Genomic DNA, 18936 nt, shown 5'->3' with positions numbered 1-18936 from the left:
CAGGAGTCGACTCGAGCTTTTCCGGAGTCGACTCGGCAACTGTTCCCAGTTTGAATTAAAGTTGCCGTCTTGACTGGGAGTCGACTCGTCTTGACCTGGAGTCGACTCGCCAACTTCTGGCGCTGACCTGGCAATTTTGGAGTCGGCTCATCCTCTGTAGTCCGTGGATCCAAATTTGAATTTTGTCCACTCGAGTCGACTCGACTGTCTTGGAAGTCGACTCGAATCTCAGAGCCCGAACTCCCGATTCTCTGTCTTTTGGCTCATCCAGTCTTGGAGTCGACTCGAACTTCCTTGAAGTCGACTCGGCTCTCAGTTTCAGAAAGTTGGTCTTCTGCCTTTTGACGTGAAGCTTGTCTTGGAGTCGACTCGAGCTGTCTGGGAGTCGACTCGAATCTCAGAGGCAGTAACATGGTCTTCTGTCTGTCGATGGTCGCACAGTCTCGGAGTCGACTCGCGTACTGCGGGAGTCGACTCGAATCTCAGAGTCCATAAAACGCTCTCTGACTTTTTCTTTGTGTACCGCTGGGAGTCGACTCGCGTTCCACTGGAGTCGACTCGAATCTCAGAGTCCATAAAACGCTCTCTGACTTTTTCTGTGTGTACCGCTGGGAGTCGACTCGCATTCCACTGGAGTCGACTCGAATCTCAGACCTGAAAAACTGCTCTTCTGTCCTTCTGTCTGTTTTCAGTCGGAGTCGACTCGTACTGATCAGGAGTCGACTCGAGCTCGTGCCAGTGACCTTGATACGCTTGGAGTCGACTCGTGAAACTCGGGAGTCGACTCGTATCTCAGACATTGGTTCATGCAGACTTCTTAACTTATCCAAAATGCTATGAACCAAGTCTAGAGACACTTGGACAGGATTTTTACTGAAACACTCAATTGAATTCATTAGTAATCACAAGATATACTCAAATGCTTTGAGCTCATCAAAATCAAACGGGGTTTTAATCGATCACTCCACATAACTTAATACTTCGAGTGTGATTTCCAAATTATTTGATAAATAGATTAAATTCTGATAAATGTTTTGTAATCTATAAAATGGGTCTGGCATGTTAAATTTTATTTAAAAATTATGCTTTGAAATCTGTAAACTATGACTGGAAAATTTATGAAATCTGTTTTTATATATATGTATTCTCAGCATGGCTATGATCTGTTCTGTTCTGTTCTGGCCCCGCCAATGGGGATTATACGTTGGACCTGTCGACTTGTAATTTGTGAGGAACCGGTTTCGACACCGCGCCACCGGTGATTAGAATAGTGGTTTCTGGACACCGGCTGCCATCGGTGGGTAAATATAGTGGATTTGGCACTTTTGTGCAACACCGGCTGCCATCGGTGGATAAAAATAGTGAATTTGGCACTTTGTGCAACCCATGCCACTGGGTTACGTGGCCGTAGCCTATCATGTTGAGATTCTGATATCATATTTTTGGAAAAATGATAATAAGTTTTGAAAACAACAAAACGATGTTATTTATGATTTATTCCAGACATTATCCTGTATTTTGATCTGATATGCTCTGACTCCACTTTGGGGTATTTTGTTGCTTACTGAGCTAGTGTAGCTCATTATTCTATTTTCTCCATTTTTTTTTCAGATCCAGAGGCTTGATCTCACGGGATTGGGGAGTGCGTTAGATTTTCCGACGATTTCTTCAGTTATTGATCCTTTTGTTAGATTGATTAGAGTATTTGACTTACGTTAGCATATGTTATTTGAAATTTTGTAAGACCGCTTTTGAACAACTTAAATATTTATGTAAGTTTTGAACATCTGTGATTGCTTTGATATGATCCGCTGTCTTGCACGCCTTTGCGGCCCGCCGTGCGGGCGTGCGGCGTCTGCCGCGCCTCGGGCTCGGGGCGTGACACTTTGCCTCCCTCTTCATAAAAAAAATAATTAAAAAGAAACCAGTGAAAGCCGCATGAATATAGTAGAATTCACATCATTTCATGTCATAACTCTGGATTTTATTTTGGTACGTTCTCACATTAATCTCAAATTCCTCTAATGAACTAGCATGGACAAGCACCGACATTCTGATACACTAGCCGGCAACAACTATTGAATGTACATGCATCCACATAAATATCATGATATAGTTACATTACGCTCATGTCTCATAATGCATTTATATTAAAGATTAAGAAAGACTACCATATAATCAGATTGTTAACCTCTGTTCAAATAACACAACCGTGTGGCGAGCACGATGCAAATTATTTTTTCAATTTTCGCTAAATTTTACCATGTCCTCGCCCCTTTATACACGTCATCCACCATTTTTTTTTTTAAACAAGGGTTTCTTTTGCGAAGCCCTGCAAACTTACTCCACTAAACTTCTTAATGTGTCCCGTTAGTTCCAATTTGGCGACAAGCCACACCCTTCGAAATTACAATGTTCTATCAATCTCTGTGTTGGAGTAGTAACACGACTGGTTAAAATATGATGACCGAATTCTTCCCCGTGCATGTTATCGAGGTTCCATGTCGCTAATCGTCACATCATTTTTAGAAACCGAGTTGGATTTTTCCTCGCGCTGATAGGAGCTCTTCCGCTTTGGCGGATTGGACTTTCTGTTTCTTGAAGCCACATCTGGCTCGGTGGTTGCACTAACTTCAACAAAAAATGCAGGCACAGAAGGAGCGCAAACAGTGACAGAGTGGGTACACAGCATGAGAACAACCAATTCCATGCTTGGTCTCTTCGCTTGGTCTTGCTGGACGCAGAGTAGACCCATATGAATGCATCTGGAGGCTTCTTGCCTATCGTACTGATCATGCAGGCTTCGATCCATCACATGCAATGCCTTCCCTTTGTTCCAATGCTCCCATGCCTTCATTACAAGCAAGCAACATCAAGATCCACTATTAGGCTCGTCTGATGCGATTTGTGCTACTAAATCGTTGGTATATATATCTTAGTATTGATTGGAGCAAGAGTATCAAGTGCTTACATAGCTTAGGAGGTTCGGAGCACGCCCTGATCCTTGGAAGTCATTGATTCGTCGACCGATCACAATTTCTAGAACAAGGACTCCAAAGCTAAATACGTCCGATTTTGTTGAGAAGTGCCCATGCATTGCATATTCTGGTGCCATGTACCCACTGCATACCGTCATATAATAGTCATGTGTTAAAGCGACAACGTCTTCTTGAATAAAAGAAGAAACAAGTATCTCATAATCAAGTGAAAGATCAAAATAATAAAGATTTATAATGCTCAGTAGCTATCACACAAGACAGGAAATATTGATTAAAATGTATAAATTAATAAGGACTTTAATAACGTACTTTGTCCCAGCAATACGACTAGCAGTTCCTCGTGTTTTGTCTTCATCAAAGAGCTTTGCTAGACCAAAATCTGAAATCTTAGGATTCATGTACTGATATAGCAAAATATTATTAGTTTTCAGATCCCGATGAATAATCTTGAGTTGAGATTCTTGGTGAAGATAAAGAAGCCCTCTTGCATTTCCTTCAATAATCTTGTACCTCCTTCCCCAGTCTAGCAGTCTATTTTTCATTGGATCTATTCCAACGAAGTAAAAAACCTAGTCAGTGCATGTAATTATGTCATAATGATCAATTTAAAATAATAATAATAAATCATGAGATTCTTGTCCCCATGCCATGTTATCCTTTATCTAACAAAATCAATATTTGGTCAAAAAGTAACAACACAAGAATCACAAAGAAAGATTCTGGAAAATGAAAGCTGGCCAGATTTAAGTAGGTAATAGTATGTACAGATCATTAGGACCTCATATAGTCATATGCCCCTCAAAATTGAGGCTAAACTAATGCCCATTCTTACCTGTACAATCTTAACATTTTATATCCTTTAAACTTTGTAGAATGATTTAAGTTTACTTGTCAAAAGTTCACCAAATTAAATCTAGCCTTCTCTTAGTAATACAGTGGAATTGTTAGTGGAACTAATGTTGGTTCTAATCTAACATGAAACCCAGACAGCCTTGACCAATGATCAACTAAAAAAACAAAATAGACTAGAAGGCTGAGCAACAACCTAGCAGCTTGTCATCTGTATGAAACCAAAAACTAGACAGAGCAAAGCCTCCAAGAAGCAATCTAACATAAAATAAAGGAACCATCTCTTGTGATAAAGATTCAGCGTGTTAGGAGTGAATAGGTCATGACTGCATTTCTTACAAATTTCTTATCAAGTCTACTAGAATTAGTGTCAAGATTGTTATCAAAGAAAAGTTCGCTTAGAGATGAAGTAGGACATTAACAAGGTGAACTCTGCTCCAACCAAAAAGCTAAAGTAGCAAAAGGAATAAAATTCATATAAATGATGCCCATAACAGCAAATGAAAGATCACTTAGTTTTTTAATATAATTCTTAAAATAGCAATATTTATAGCCTACGCCTGATTTTGATGTATATTTCATACTTCCAACCTAGATTCTATAAAGAAATATGTACATACTTGTTACTATCAGGAGCAAAAACATGAAGTGAACTAGAACGAAATTTCAAGTTAGATCCAATAGTCCTCACTGCAAATGGGGCTTCAACCCCAATGATCCGAGCAATTAGATGTAATCTACTACTTGTAAACTACTTCCAGGCCAAAAAATAGGTGATTTGGAGCCCCCTAGTTTATGCAGCGAGTAGTCAAATATAGGCATTTTATCATGTTATTCAAAATATTCGTGTTTGACGAGTTGATGCATTGGTCAGAGCCTCCAAATCATATGACTTTTTGGTGATCACATCCAATGGCTCACATCATCAGTGTTGAACCCTTGTCTTTCAGCAAAGACTAATCGGATCGGACTTGAATCTAGTTCAAAGGATCCTAGTCCACCTCTAAAAATAATTAAATTATATGATATTCTACATAGCAAAGGCTAGTGAAAAATACAGGCATAGTGATACATAAAATCCTAACCATATTACCTCTTTATTAGTAAAACTAGTGGCATTTTCAACTTGTAAAGAGTGTGAGTTTTTCTTATGAGGAGAAGATGCAAGCCATGCGTACCAAATAAAAATTTGTCAAGGCTTGTGTTATGTTGAAATTCATAGACTAGGAGCCTTTCTTCCTGCTCGATGCAGCAACCCAGTAATCTCACAAAATTCTTATGCTGAAGCTTAGCAAGGCAAACAACCTCATTTTTAAACTCCATGACCCCTTGCCCGGAAGATGCTGAAAGTCTTTTCACTGCTATTTCCTGGCCATTTGGTAGCACTCCCTTTTGCAAAATCAAAATAACAGAAGAAAACATTTAGGTTAAATTCAAACTGAATAGAGACCAACCATAATATAAATTACAAGTCTAGTAGCCCATAGAATACTCCATTACCCTATAAACTGGTCCAAAACCACCTTCCCCAAGCTTATGTTTGTCCGAAAAATCATTGGTGGCAGTTGTAAGTGTACTCAAGTCAAGTAATAGAGATCCATCATTTTTGTTCTCCTCATCTCCAGTAGCTGGATTTCCTGACATATGTTTTACATAAAACCATGAACTGCATTTGAGCTTTTAACAAAGAACAAAGCACACATATTCTTCTTTGATATCTAACTGAAAAGATAATTTTGCAGAATACTTACTAAATAATGTTGTAAATTTTCTCCTCCTCCTCAAACAAACGAAAATGGCAGAGAAGACCATCAGCATACCAACCATTGAGACAACCGGAAGAACAATCATCACTGCATTGTTCTTTTTTCCTGAACCAAAATGATAATGTTTTTGAAATATAAATGCCTCTATCTCATAGAAAAGAATTTTATAACTTATCAAATTACCGCTTACTAACTACCACTGCTAAACTACCATTGATGGTCAATATGTCAAGGTGATCGGCTATTAGTTGAAAAATCACTAAAAAATACCGTTCCCATTTAAAAATGTCATGTGAAAAATTGTTATTGAGATATGAAAAATTGCTCCTTGTGATAGTGCAATAAAAGGGAAACAAATCGAAGCCTCTCCAAATTCTATGGAATATGAAGTTATTATACAAGCTTTCATGTGATTTTTGTTTATCTGAGTCTTCTAAAGCAACACATTAACCAAACATGTAATTCAATTCTAGCTAAACAAAATTACGTATGCCAAGTAACAAAGCATGAAATGACATAAAGTAAATGAAGAATGTGCAGGGTAAAGTTTGTCTATCCATTGGCAACAACTATCAAAGTTGAATCCACTAAAAGAAAAAAAAAAAAGAGATCTTTCATCTCAAACATCTCTTCTTGCATTCCTTTCTTAAAGTAAAATTTTCATTCTAAATACCCCACCAAATCCTTTTTCTCCTTCATACCAACCAAAACAGGGTAGCTTTCTCCACCTCGCCCTCATAAGTTTACTAACCTACATATTCCGGTGAGCCTATGCATGACTAATCGAGACATGTTCCTATTTCAAATACTACTATAGCCTTAATCAAGAGAGAATTACTCGTAGTTATGGAAAAGTTTATTTCAATTATTTGTTGCAAGTTTTGAGTCTTAAGACATCTGACAAGTGGATTAAAGATGAAGATTATGAACAGCATGCATCTTGCTGTGTAGATGAAATCAACAATCTTTCACCCATAAGTCCAACTGGCATTCTGAATATTATCAGAAAGCATTTGCAAGTAATCTCGGACCGATGTAGTATGCTATGATGCAAGATTGGCCAAAAAAGGAAAAAGAGAATGGTACTGATAGCTGAATCTTGCTTCATTAATCCTAAAGTGCAACTGATCATCTCGATTGCTTTAAACCATGTCCTTGATGAACTTTGAGGGTTTTGTCATGCGAAATCAAGGGGTCAAACAGATGATGTCTAACTCCAATCTCTCCTACTGTGATGCCACCACGATAGGTGGTGAGGTTTAGGTGGTTGAACCAGGGCAGCATGCTGCTATCATTCTGATCGGCACTTGTCCCCTGTAATTCGGTAGATGATTTAGCAGCTGAATCCCTGTAATCCTTGTGCATGTCAGGGGAGACAGCTAGCTTCATCTGATGGAATGGTAGCAGCAACTTACCCTGGAAGCATAGTATAAGCTCTCGTATCAAAAGAATTAATGGTTACGAAATCTCTTGCTTACCCCCTTCCTTTCCTGGTCGAGTGCTGGCCTCCGGCGGCGGAGAGACCGTATCATCCGATGGAGGAGGTGGCGGCGCTGCCCCAACAGACTCGTTGTAGAAAGGGTAGATCTCAAACCTCATAATGCAATTGTATGCCCAGACCCTCCCTCCTTGTTTCGCCCAACAAGAATTTGGTATATATCCGGCCGACACCATCAGGCACCGATAGCAATCGTCCCCTGACTGATCTCTCGTGCACTGCACCAGCCCATACAGCGTCGTCAAGGTCGTGAATTTGGCCTCCCCAGTTGCGAACATCAGCGCCGACTGGTACGCCGCCCGCTCCGTCAAGTTGTCCAATAGCTCGCGCACCAAGTTCTCGAACCTCCTCGGCTCCGACACGTTCCGGTCATTGCAGAGGAGCTCTCCGAATGAGTTGTCATCGGATGAGGAGGAGGAGAAGCTGCGGTTGGAGTAGCCGAGGAAGCAGCTCTCAGGCCAAATGGCCGCGGACTTCCCCGAGGGGCAGAGCCGCAGGAGGTCTCCGTCGGCGGTGGAGAGGCAAGATTGGCACGTGTCTTGGGAGACGTCGCCGCGGCAGGACGCGAGGCCGAAGACTCGGTCGGGGGGGTGGCCCTTGGACAGGGTGGCGAAGCCGCTGGAGAGGGTGGCGGAGGAGAGGGAGGGGAGGAGGAGGTTGAGGTTGGAGTGGTAGGTGCTGTTGGTGGTATAGTTGGAGTCGGTGGAGCACTCGTACCAGGTGTTCTCGCTGGCGTAGACGGTAGTGAAAAGGGCGGAGACGAAGAGGATTTGGGGGAGTTTAGGGAGAAGATTGGCAGGCATCGGTAGATTCGATGCTATCGTGTCGTCGGAAGGAGTCGAGAGGAAGCGCAAATGGTGGATGTTGTGGGGTGCGGAGTCTTCGTCGGAGTCCGGATCCCCTGGGCCCTGACCGGAGTACGTTGGGGTACTTAAAAGGCTTTGCCGCAGGCGATGGAACGAAACGCGTCGCGTAGACTGCCGAGACTTCCGTGCTTGCCGCGTGAAACTTCTGGTCTGCAAACTCGACGTTCCTGCAGGCGGGGCAAAGACAGGACGACTGATAGAGAAGACCGCATAATAGAGCTGTTTTATGACAACTGATATCCAGGGAACTTGGCTTGCTCGTTATTTATTTAGTTAGCCAACGATTAGCCAATGATATGCAAAATAGATTAAAAAATTAATTTTGAAATAGAAATATAGAACAGGAAGAGGACAATATGATCCGGAGATCTATTTCCAAGTTGCCCGCCCCAAATTGCGCTGTTTGGTCAGCTTCCTCCAAAGTCAAATCCAAGGACCATCTCCCCGCCATAGCTTTTTGCAATGGAGAGGGACCCTCCCTCATATTCCCTCGTTGTGATTGCTGCTCGGAGAAAGGTGAAACTATGAGCCACGTACTTCTTCAATGCCCAGCAGCGCGTCGGATGTGGTGGTTGGCATCTAATTCTGGCATGATTCTTGATACGACCTAGTCGCTGGACATATTCCAAGGCTATTTGTAGAGGGTCGCGAAGAGATAAAGAGATTAGCAGTATGATTATTATTTATTATGTTATTTATTAAATTTGGTTAGCCAGAAAAAAGCTGCATTTTTTAGAATACAAGTTAGAGTTCTTAGGTGGCTTTCCTGAAAACCCAACTGCAAGCTTCAGAATTCATCCAATCAATTTGACAACGGGAAAAAATTGGGACTCCTTCCACGCACCCTCTAAGCAATCTATTGTAATTCACACCACTCCGGAGCTCCCACCCCTAGCTTTCTCAAGATCGATTTCGATAGCACTGTGCTGAATGATGGAGCCAACGCTAAGATTTCTTCAACATGACTGAGAAAGTCATGGAAAGATCTGTGCTACCACTATTCTTAAAACAATTAATATTGTATTGGAGAGAGATCCTAAAATTATGATTACTTAGATTTCTTATTTGTGAGGCTGGAAATGGGCTCGGGCTGGCCTGAAGCCCACCGAGCTGGGTAGGGCTACGGTCTAGGCCCAAAAAATTTTGGGTTGGATTCAGGTTTAATTATAGAGAATATTTATTTTTCAGATCGGGCCGGCTTGGTTATATTATTGCCCCGGCTCAAACTTGAGCTCAATTTAAAGCCCGAATGCAGGCCCAAACCTAGCCCGGTTCAGAATAGGTTGATCGGGCGACGGGAGGCCACTAATCGCTAATCGCAAGGCCATGTTTAGGTTTGCTTCTCTTATTCGGTCTATTCTCCCGATTTTCTATCGCTTTCTAAGGCTAGGGTTCTCCTAATCTCCTCATTTACCGTTCTCCACCTCTCGTCATCCTCGATTCTCCTTCTCTCCGCCTCCGCAACCACTCCAAAATCTAATCCGGCAGTCCCTCATCGCCATTCCTCGATCAGTCTTTCTTGAAGTTTGTCCATCATCTCCGTTCGCCGGTCGCTAGTCGTCGGCCATCCAAGCAAGGCAAAGTCACGAAGTCGAGCCTCTGCCTCCCTATCATCGGCCAATTGTAGTTCTATCGAAGACCAGAGGACCTGAGGTACCATGATCACTCTCCCAACTCTCTTTCATCTTCATTTTTACCATGATTAGGGAAGTATATAGGGAGAACATTAACGAAAATTTGCCACAACCAGTGTTTGAGATGGATCAGCTCACGACTATGTTTGTAAAGAATGGCCTTTCTCAGAAGGACATGAGAGCCCTCCGAGGTATCTTTTAATCAATAATCAGCTCATAAAAAATGAAGTGCCCTTGCTTTTGGGTTAGCATGGCAACGAGTTACGATACTGCTGGCTTTTTCCAAAGGCCAGGAGAACTTGGGACGTGGATTACAGTAGCTCAACAGATACGGGATTTTTACGGCGCGTTTCACTAAAACATAAGGAGAAAGAAACACTAGTCAAATGGTGGTGTTTTTGGATTCTGGGTTCATGTCTCCCCACTTGAGTTATTTATTCAAGTCTCCCTCCCCACTCGAGTTATTTTAGTAGTGCAAAGAAATTTCATGATAGGGAGGCAAAAGAAAGTGGGACAAGTTTAGCTACTACGCCATGCTGATTGGATATGATGGAAGCTTACTGATTTCCACATCGAGACAATGAGGATCGGAGGAAAGTTAAGGCCCACACTTAGCCATAGACTGCTATTTTTCTTACGTTTCTGAATGAATGACCCCTAAAATTATTTCAACTTTGATTTCTAGTGCAACATCCGAAGAGACATATGTTTTAATTTGAGGCCAAAATGTCAACTTTGCTCTTGTCCCGCGAATCTTTTGAGGGACACGAAGTAAGCTTTTTTATTATTATTATTTATTTTAATATATAGAATAGAGTTATATAATTTCCCCTTGTTGGTTGAAGAAAATTACTTGCAATTTTTGAGGCAACAAATCTTCTACCATAATTAAGTTGTATAAATTTCAGCTTGAACACTAGCTATGGCAAATTCTCCCATCGTTGATCATTCTTTAGTTTAGATCTTTATTTTCTCTCAGCAAAGCAAGTATTAGCTATAATATCTTTGTTTCTATTAAAATATTTGAAGAAGAAAAAACAATAAAAAGAAAGAGAGAGAGAGAGAGAGAGAGAAATGATTTTATTTTTCTGTTCCGTCATATTCGGTACATCTCATGTACATACTTTATACAAAGAAAATAATATAGGCTGATATAGGATCACATAACAATGTAATATATTACTGACTAATACAAGTTGTTATGTGATCCCTAAAGTCGCTCTAACAAGATTATGTTAACAAAGAAAAATAATATATATTGATACAGAATCATGCTAATAAAAAGAATATTATAAATGATGCAGGTTATTATGTGATTCCTAAAATTATGCTAACATCCTCCCTCAAACTGAAGATGGTACCATAGGTGCCAACTTGTGTTTGAAAACTGAATCACGTATGTACCTAAAAACTGACGTACTAGATGAAAAGCTGGAGTAGTAGCTCAAAAACTAACGTGATAGACTAGGAGCTGACATAGCAGCTCAGAGACTGATATGGTAGTAGATCAAAAGCTGGTGTGGCATCATAGAGCCTGATGTGGCAAAATACAAGCTATTATAGCAGCTTAGAAGATGATGTAGCCGATTAGCAATTGACATAACAGCTCAAAAGCAGATATGGCAGACTGATGTGTCTAACTGACTTTAAAGACTGACATGTCTGTCAATCTAGTTGTCTGATGATGTAGTAGTGTGAAGACACATAGAAGATAATAGTTACAGCGATGATAGAGCTCGGAGAGAAGGCAACCGGAAGTTGATAATTCTCGTAGACGGAGGCACCATGAAAGAGAAACAATTGCCTTCAAAACTGAATGGTGAAGGAGCCAAAAACAGCAAATAAAATCGGAGATGGAGAGAATGGAGTCGAGCAATGGTGAGGAGAGACAATCAAAAATCTGAAGGTGAGGAAAGACGATCAAAAATATGAAGCTGAGGAGATAAGTAATGAAAATGAGCTGCTAGAAAACAAAGAATCTTTGGGTACTAATCTACCAAAAATAGAGGATACGCAGATCTACTAATAAGATCAATATTGATTTATTAGAAAATAGAGGATCTGGAGAAAAATAGATGAACTGCGGATCTACCAAAAAATAGAGAATTTTTGGATGTTGATTCATCCGGAAACAGAGATCGATAAATCGGCAATAGGAATCTTCAAAGCTTCTTGACATGGAGACAATAACCACAACAAAGGCAAAAGAGATGAGGGCAGCAAGTTACATGATCGGTGGCTCTGATACCATTTTAAAATATTTTTAGAAGAAGAAGAAAGAAAGAGAAAAGTAATTTTATTTCTCTGTTCTATCATATTCGCTACATCTCAGGAGTTATATATATCTGTGTACAGACTCTATACAAGAAAAATAATATAGGTTGATATATGATCACACTAACAACGAAAAATATTACCAACTAATACAAGTTGTTATGTGATCCCTAAAATCATTCAAACAAGATCATGCAAATAAAAAAAATAATATAGATTGATATAAAATCACGCTAACAAAATAAAATATTATGAGCGATACAAGTAGTTACGTGATTCCTAAAATTATGCTAACGTCTATCACGTCAGCTTCTAGACTATTACTCCAGCTCTTCATCTAGTATGTCGGTTTTTCGGTATATTTGTAATCCAGTTTTCAAACTTAAGTTGGCACTTATAGTACCATCTTGAGTTTGAGGGGAGATGCTAGCATAATTTTAGAGATCACGTAACAACCTACAAATTACAATTTGGCCACAAACCATACACCCTTCCAAATTACAATGTTCTGTCACTATGTTTGAGTGGTAGCAAGACCGGTTAAAATATGATGACCAAATTCTTCCCTGTGCATGTTATCGAGGTTCCATGTCGCTAATCGTCACATCATTTTTAGAAACCGAATTGGCTTTATCCTCGTGCTGGTAGGAGCTCTTCCTCTTTGGCGGATTGGACTTTCTGTTTCCTGAAGCCACATCTGGCTCGGTGGTTGCACTACCTTGAACAAAAAATGCAGGCATAGAAGGAGCGGAAACAGTGACAGAGTGGCTACTCAGCATGAGAACAATCGATTCCATGCTTGGTCTCTTCGTTTGGTCTTGCTGGACGCAGAGTAGACCCATATGAATGCATCTGGAGGCTTCTTGCCTATCGTACTGATCATGCAAGCTTCGATCCATCACATCCAATGCCTTCCCTTTGTTCCAATGCTCCCATGCCTTCATTACAAGCAAGCAGCATCAAGATCCACTATTAGACTCGTCTGATGCGATTTGTGCTACTAAATCATTGGTATATATATCTTAGTATTGATTGGAGTAAGAGTATCAAGTGCTTACATAGCTTAGGAGGTTCGGAGCACGCCCTGATCCTTGGAAGTCATTGATTCGTTGACCAGTCACAATTTCTAGAACAAGGACTCCAAAGCTAAATACATCGGATTTTGTTGAGAAGTGCCCATGCATTGCATATTCTGGTGCCATGTACCCACTGCATGCCATCATATAATAGTCATGTGTTAAAGCGACAATGTCTTCTTGAATAAAAGAAGAACAAGTATCTCATAATCAAGTGAAAGATCAAAATAATAAAGATTTATAATGCTCTGGAGCTATCACACAGGAAAGGAAATATTGATTGAAATGTATAAATTAATAAGGACTGTAACATACAATGTCCCAGCAATTCGACTAGCAGTTCCTCGTGTTTTGTCTTCATCAAAGAGCTTTGCCAGACCAAAATCTGAAATCTTAGGATTCATGTACTGATCTAGCAAAATATTATTAGTTTTCAGATCCCGATGAATAATCTTGAGTTGAGAATCTTGGTGAAGATAAAGAAGCCCTCTTGCAATTCCTTCAATAATCTTGTACCTCCTTCCCCAGTCTAGCAGTCTATTTTTCATTGGATCTATTCCAAAGAAGTGAAAACCTAGTCAGTGCATGTAATTACGTCATAATGATCAATTTTAAAAAAGGTAATAAATCATGAGATTCTTGTCTCCATGCAATATTATACTTTACCTAACAAAATCAATATTTGGTCAAAAAGTAACAACACAAGAATCACAAAGAAAGATTCTGGAAAATGAAAGCTGAATAGATTAAAGTAGGTAATAGTCTGTACAGATCATTAGGACCCCATATGCCCCTCAAAATTGAGGCTAACCTAATGTCCATTCTTACCTGTACAATCTTAACATTTTATTTCCTTTAAACTTTGTAGAACGACATAAGTTTACTCGTCAAAAGTTTACCTAATTAAATCTCGCCTTCTCTTAGTAATACAGTGGAATCATTAGTGGAACTAGTGTTGGTTATAATCTAACATGAAACCCAGACTGCCTTGACCAATGATCAACCAAAAAAAAAAACAAAATAGACTAGAAGGCTGAGCAACAACCTAGCAGCTTGTCATCTGTATGAAACCAAAAACTAGACATAGAGCAAAGCCTCCAAGAAGCAATCTAACATAAAATAAAGGAACCATCTTTTATGGTAAAGATTCAGCGTGTTAGGAGTGAATAGGTCATGATTGCATTTCATACAAGTTTCTTACCAAGTCTACTAGAATTAGTGTCCAGATTGTTATCAAAGAAAAGTTCACTTAGAGATGAAGTAGGACATTAACAAGGTGAACTCTGCTCCAACCAAAAAGCTATAGTAGCAAAAGGAATAAAATTCATATTAATGATGACCATAACAGGAAATGAAAGATCACTTAGTTTTTTAATAGAGTTCCTAAAATAGCGATATTTATAGCCTATGCCTGATTTGGATGTATATTTCATACTTCCAACCTAGATTCTATAGAGAAACATGTACATACTTGTTACTATCAGGAGCAAAAACATGAAGTGAACTAGAACAAAATTTCAAGTTAGATCCAATAGTCCTCACTGCAAATGGGCCTCAACCCCAATGATCCGAGCAATTAGATGTAATCTACTACTTGTAAACTACTTCCAGGCCAAAAAATAGGTGATTTGGAGCCCCCTAGTTTATGCAGCGAGCAGTCAAATATAGGCATTTTATCATGTTATTCAAAATATTCGTGTTTGACGAGTTGATGCATTGGTTAGAGCCTCCAAATCATATGACTCTTTGGTGATCACATCCAATGGCTCACATCATCAGTGTCGAACCCTTGTCTTTCACCAAAGACTAATCGGATCGGACTTGAATCTAGTTCAAATGATCCTAGTCCACCTCTAAAAATAATTAAATTATATGATATTTTACATAGCAAAGGCTAGTGAAAAAATACATGGCATAGTGATACATAAAATCCTAACCATATTACTTCTTTATTAGTAAAACTAGTGGCATTTTCAACTTGTAAAGAGTGTGAGTTTTTCTTATGAGGAGAAGATGCAAGCCGTGCATACCAAATAAAAATTTGTCAAGGCTTGTGTTATGTTGAAATTCATAGACTAGGAGCCTTTCTTCCTGCTCGATGCAGCAACCCAGTAATCTTACAAGATTTTTATGCTGAAGCTTAGCAAGGCAAACAACCTCATTTTTAAACTCCAAGACCCCTTGCCCGGAACATGCTGAAAGTCTTTTCACTGCTATTTCCTGGCCATTTGGTAGAACTCCCTTTTGCAAAATCAAAATAACAGAAGAAAACATTTATGTTAAATTCAAACTGAATAGAGACCAACCATAATATAAATTAGAAGTCTAGTAGCCCATAGAATACTCCGTTACCCTATAAACTGGTCCAAAACCACCTTGTCCAAGCTTATGTGTGTCGGAAAAATCATTGGTGGCAGTTCTAAGTGTACTCAAGTCAAGTAATACAGATCCATCATTTTTGTTCTCCTCATCTCCAGTAGCTGGATTTCCTGACATATGTTTTACATAAAACCATGAATTGGATTTGAGCTTTTAACAAAAAACAAAGCACAGATATTCTTCTTTGATATCTAAATAAAAAAATTGTTTGGCAGAATACTTACTAAATAATGTTGTAAATTTTCTCCTCCTCCTCAAACAAACGAAAATGGCAGAGAAGACCATCAGCAGACCAACCATAGAGACAACAGGAAGAACAATCATCACTGCATTGTTCTTTTTGCCTGAACCAAATGAAAATGTTTTAGAAATATAAATACCTCTATCTCATGGAAAAGAATTTTATAACTTATCACATTACTGCTTACTAACTACCACTGCTAAACTACCATTGATGGTCAATATGTCAAGGTGATCGGCTATTAGTTGAAAAATCACTAAAAAAATACTGTTCCCATTTAAAAATGACATGTGAAAAATTGTTATCGAGATATGAAAGATTGCTCCTTGTGATAGTGCAATAAAAGGGAAGCAAATCGAATCCTCTCCAAATTCTATAGAATATGAAGTTATTATACAAGCTTTCATGTGATTTTTGTTTATATGAGTCTTCTAAAGCAACACCTTAACCAAACATGTAATTCAATTCTAGCTAAACAAAATTATGTATGCGAAGTAACAAAGCATGAAATGACATAAAGTAAATGAAGAATGTGCAGGGTAACGTTTGTCTATCCATTGGCAACAACTATCAAAGTTGAATCCACTAAAAGAAAAATAAAAAGAGATCTTTCATCTCAAACATCTCCTTGCATTCCTTTCTTAAAGTAGAATTTTCATTCTAAATACCCTACCAAATCCTTTTTCTCCTTCATACCAACCAAAACAGGGTAGCTTTCTCCACCTCGCCCTCATAAGTTTACTAACCTTCACATTCTGACGAGCCTATGCAGGACTAATCGAGACATGTTCCTATTTCAAATACTACTATAACCTTAATCAAGAGAGAATTACTCGTAGTTATGGAAAAGTTTATTTCAATTATTTGCAGCTAGTTTTGAGTTTTAAGACATCTGACAAATGGATTAAAGATGAAGATTATGAACAGCATCTTGCTGTGTAGATGAAATCAACAATCTTTCACCCATAAGTCCAACTGGCATTCTCAATATTATCAGAAAGCATTTGCAAGTAATCTCGTACCGATGTAGTATGCTATGATGCAAGATTGGCAAGAAAAGCAAAAGTATGGTACTGATTGGTGAATCTTGCTTCATTAGTCCTAGGAGGGCGTTTGGTATGGGGTGATTGTCCCGGGATCAAGGGTGATGTGGGTGGAGGTGATGAGATCACCGCGTTTGGTTGCACCACGGTGATCTTACATGATGGTGATCCTAAATCACCTCCACTCCTCAAATCACCGCTCAACCCGGTGATGGGATATCCGTCTTTGAGGTTGGAAATCCAAGATCACCCTTGGGCAGTGATCCTGGGTTGAAAATTAATGACAAAAATATCCCTCAATCTTTTTTTTCGCTCGAGTCGTTACCTCTCCCATATCTCCGCTCCGATCTCTCCCATCTTTCCACTCTCCTTTTTAGCAAGCATAGGAAAGAAGTCCGAAGGCGACAAGCGGCCGTTGGCGGTGACGGAAGTCGAACGGCCGAGATCAGCGGGGATCCGAGAGGCCTCAGGGATCCGAGCATCTCCGCTTCTCTCTCTATCGCATTTTTTTTTACCTTTTTTTTGACTGAAATGATCTATAAAAAAGGAAGGCCTCCGCCCGAAGGAAGGCTTCCGGGAGACAAAGAGAAAATAACCACAGAAGGAAGAGAGAAGGCAAAAAGGCACCGACTTGCGATGAAACAAAGAGAGGAGAGGAGAGGAGGGGGGAGAGAGAGAGAGGGGGGAGGGGGGGATAGGAAGGTTCCTTGCTCTGACCAAAAGGAAGCAAAGGCCCCATATAAAACGGGAACAGGAGCTGGCTACGAGTCTTCCCCCCTTGATGGAAGGGAGGTGGAGAGTTTTCTGGTCATCTCGATTGCTTTAAACCATGTCCTTGATGAATAAAACTTTGAGGGTTTTGTTACACGAATCAAGGGGTCAATCAGATGATGTCTAACTCCAATCTCGCCTACTGTGATGCCACCAGGATTGGTGGTGAGGTTTAGGTGGTGGAACCAGGGCAGCATGCTGCTATCATTTTGATCGGCACTTGTCCCTTGTAATTCGGTAGATGATTTAGCATCTGAATCCCTGTAATCCTTGTGCATGTCAGGGGAGACAGCTAGCTTCATCTGATGGAATGGTAGCAGCAAGTTACCCTGGAAGCATAGAATAAGCTCTCCTATCAAAAGAATAAATGGTTACAAAATCTCTTGCTTACCCCCTTCTTTTCCTGGTCGAGTGATGGCCTCCGGCGGCGGTGAGACCGTATCGGCCGATGGAGGAGGTGGCGGCGCTGCCCCAACAGACTCGTCGTAGAAACTGTAGATCTCAAACCTCATAAAGCAATTGTATGCCAAGACCGCCCCTCCTTGTTTCGCCCAACTATATATTGGTATATATCCGGCCGACACCGTCAGGCACCGATAGCAATCGTCCCCCGACTGATCTCTCGTGCACTGCACCAGCCCATACAGCGTCGTCGAGGTCATGAATTTGGCCTCCCCGGTTGCGAACATCCGCGCCGACTGGTACGCCGCCCGCTGCGTCAAGTTGTTCAATAGCTCGCGCACCAAGTCCACGAACCTCGTCGGCTTCGACACGTTCCCAACATTGTAGAGGATCTCTCTGAATGAGTTGTCATCGGATGAGGAGGAGGAGAAGCTGCGGTTCGAGTAGCGGAGAAAGCAGCTTGCAGGCCAAATGGCCGCGGACTTCCCCGAGGGGCAGAGCTGGAGGAGGTTTCCGTCGGCGGTGGAGAGGCAAGATTGGCACTCGTCTTGGGAGACGTCGCCGCGGCAGGACGCGAGGCCGAAGACTTGGTCGGGGGGGTGGCCCTTGGACAGGGTGGCGAAGCCGGTGGAGAGGGTGGCGGAGGAGAGGGAGGGGAGGAGGAGGTTGAGGTTGGAGTGGTAGGTGCTGTTGGTGGTATAGTTGGAGTCGGTGGAGCACTCGTACCAGGTGTTCTTGCTCTCCCAATAGGGGGCGTAGACGGTAGTGAAAAAGGCGGAGACGAAGAGGATTTGGGGGAGTTTAGGGAGAAGATTGGCAGGCATCGGTAGATTCGATGCTATCGTGTCGTCGGAAGGAGTCGAGAGGAAGCGCAAATGGTGGATGTTGTGGGGTACGGAGTCTTCGTCGGAGTCCGGATCCCCTGACCGGAGTACGTTGGAGTACGTTGGAGTACTTAAAAGGCTTTGCCGCAGGCGATGGAACGAAACGCGTCGCGTAGCCTGACGAGACTTCCGTGCTCGCCGCGTGGAATTTCTGGTCCGCGACCTCGGGTACGAATACCCCCCAATTTTTGACTTCACGTTCCTGCGGGGCAACACTGGTAGAGAAGACCGCATAATGACAACTGATATCCAGG

General features: G+C 41.0%; 1 protein-coding gene across 1 annotated transcript; it reads right to left on the bottom strand.

Annotated features, from left to right (window-relative positions):
- Window positions 1-2150: 2150 nt before the first annotated feature.
- Window positions 2151-18744, bottom strand: LOC108510788. Its single transcript, XM_039119247.1, has 14 exons — window positions 17788-18744; window positions 15566-15685; window positions 15315-15451; window positions 14993-15203; window positions 13278-13515; window positions 12945-13095; window positions 12469-12824; window positions 7093-8231; window positions 5600-5719; window positions 5349-5485; window positions 5027-5237; window positions 3309-3546; window positions 2972-3122; window positions 2151-2851 (listed from the first exon to the last, which is right to left on the bottom strand). The coding sequence occupies exons 1-14, from the start codon at window positions 18620-18622 to the stop codon at window positions 2489-2491; spliced, it is 4407 nt and encodes a 1468-aa protein (XP_038975175.1). The 5' UTR covers window positions 18623-18744; the 3' UTR covers window positions 2151-2488.
- Window positions 18745-18936: the final 192 nt, after the last annotated feature.

Source organism: Phoenix dactylifera, unplaced genomic scaffold (genome assembly GCF_009389715.1).
Source record: "Phoenix dactylifera cultivar Barhee BC4 unplaced genomic scaffold, palm_55x_up_171113_PBpolish2nd_filt_p 000511F, whole genome shotgun sequence".
NCBI classification, from domain to species: Eukaryota; Viridiplantae; Streptophyta; class Magnoliopsida; order Arecales; family Arecaceae; genus Phoenix; species Phoenix dactylifera.
The sequence above is the reverse complement of the archived record's forward strand: the minus strand, read 5'-3'. Positions and strand labels throughout refer to the sequence as shown.

Excerpts from the sequence above, each read along its gene's own strand:
- LOC108510788 (XM_039119247.1), bottom strand. The coding sequence starts at position 18,622 with ATGCCTGCCAATCTTCTCCCTAAACTCCCCCAAATCCTCTTCGTCTCC. Across the intron at positions 13,096-13,277 it reads AGTCGAATTGCTGGGACATT|TGGGTACATGGCACCAGAAT; the intron begins GTATGTTACAGT and ends GATGGCATGCAG. Across the intron at positions 3,123-3,308 it reads AGTCGTATTGCTGGGACAAA|TGGGTACATGGCACCAGAAT; the intron begins GTACGTTATTAA and ends GACGGTATGCAG.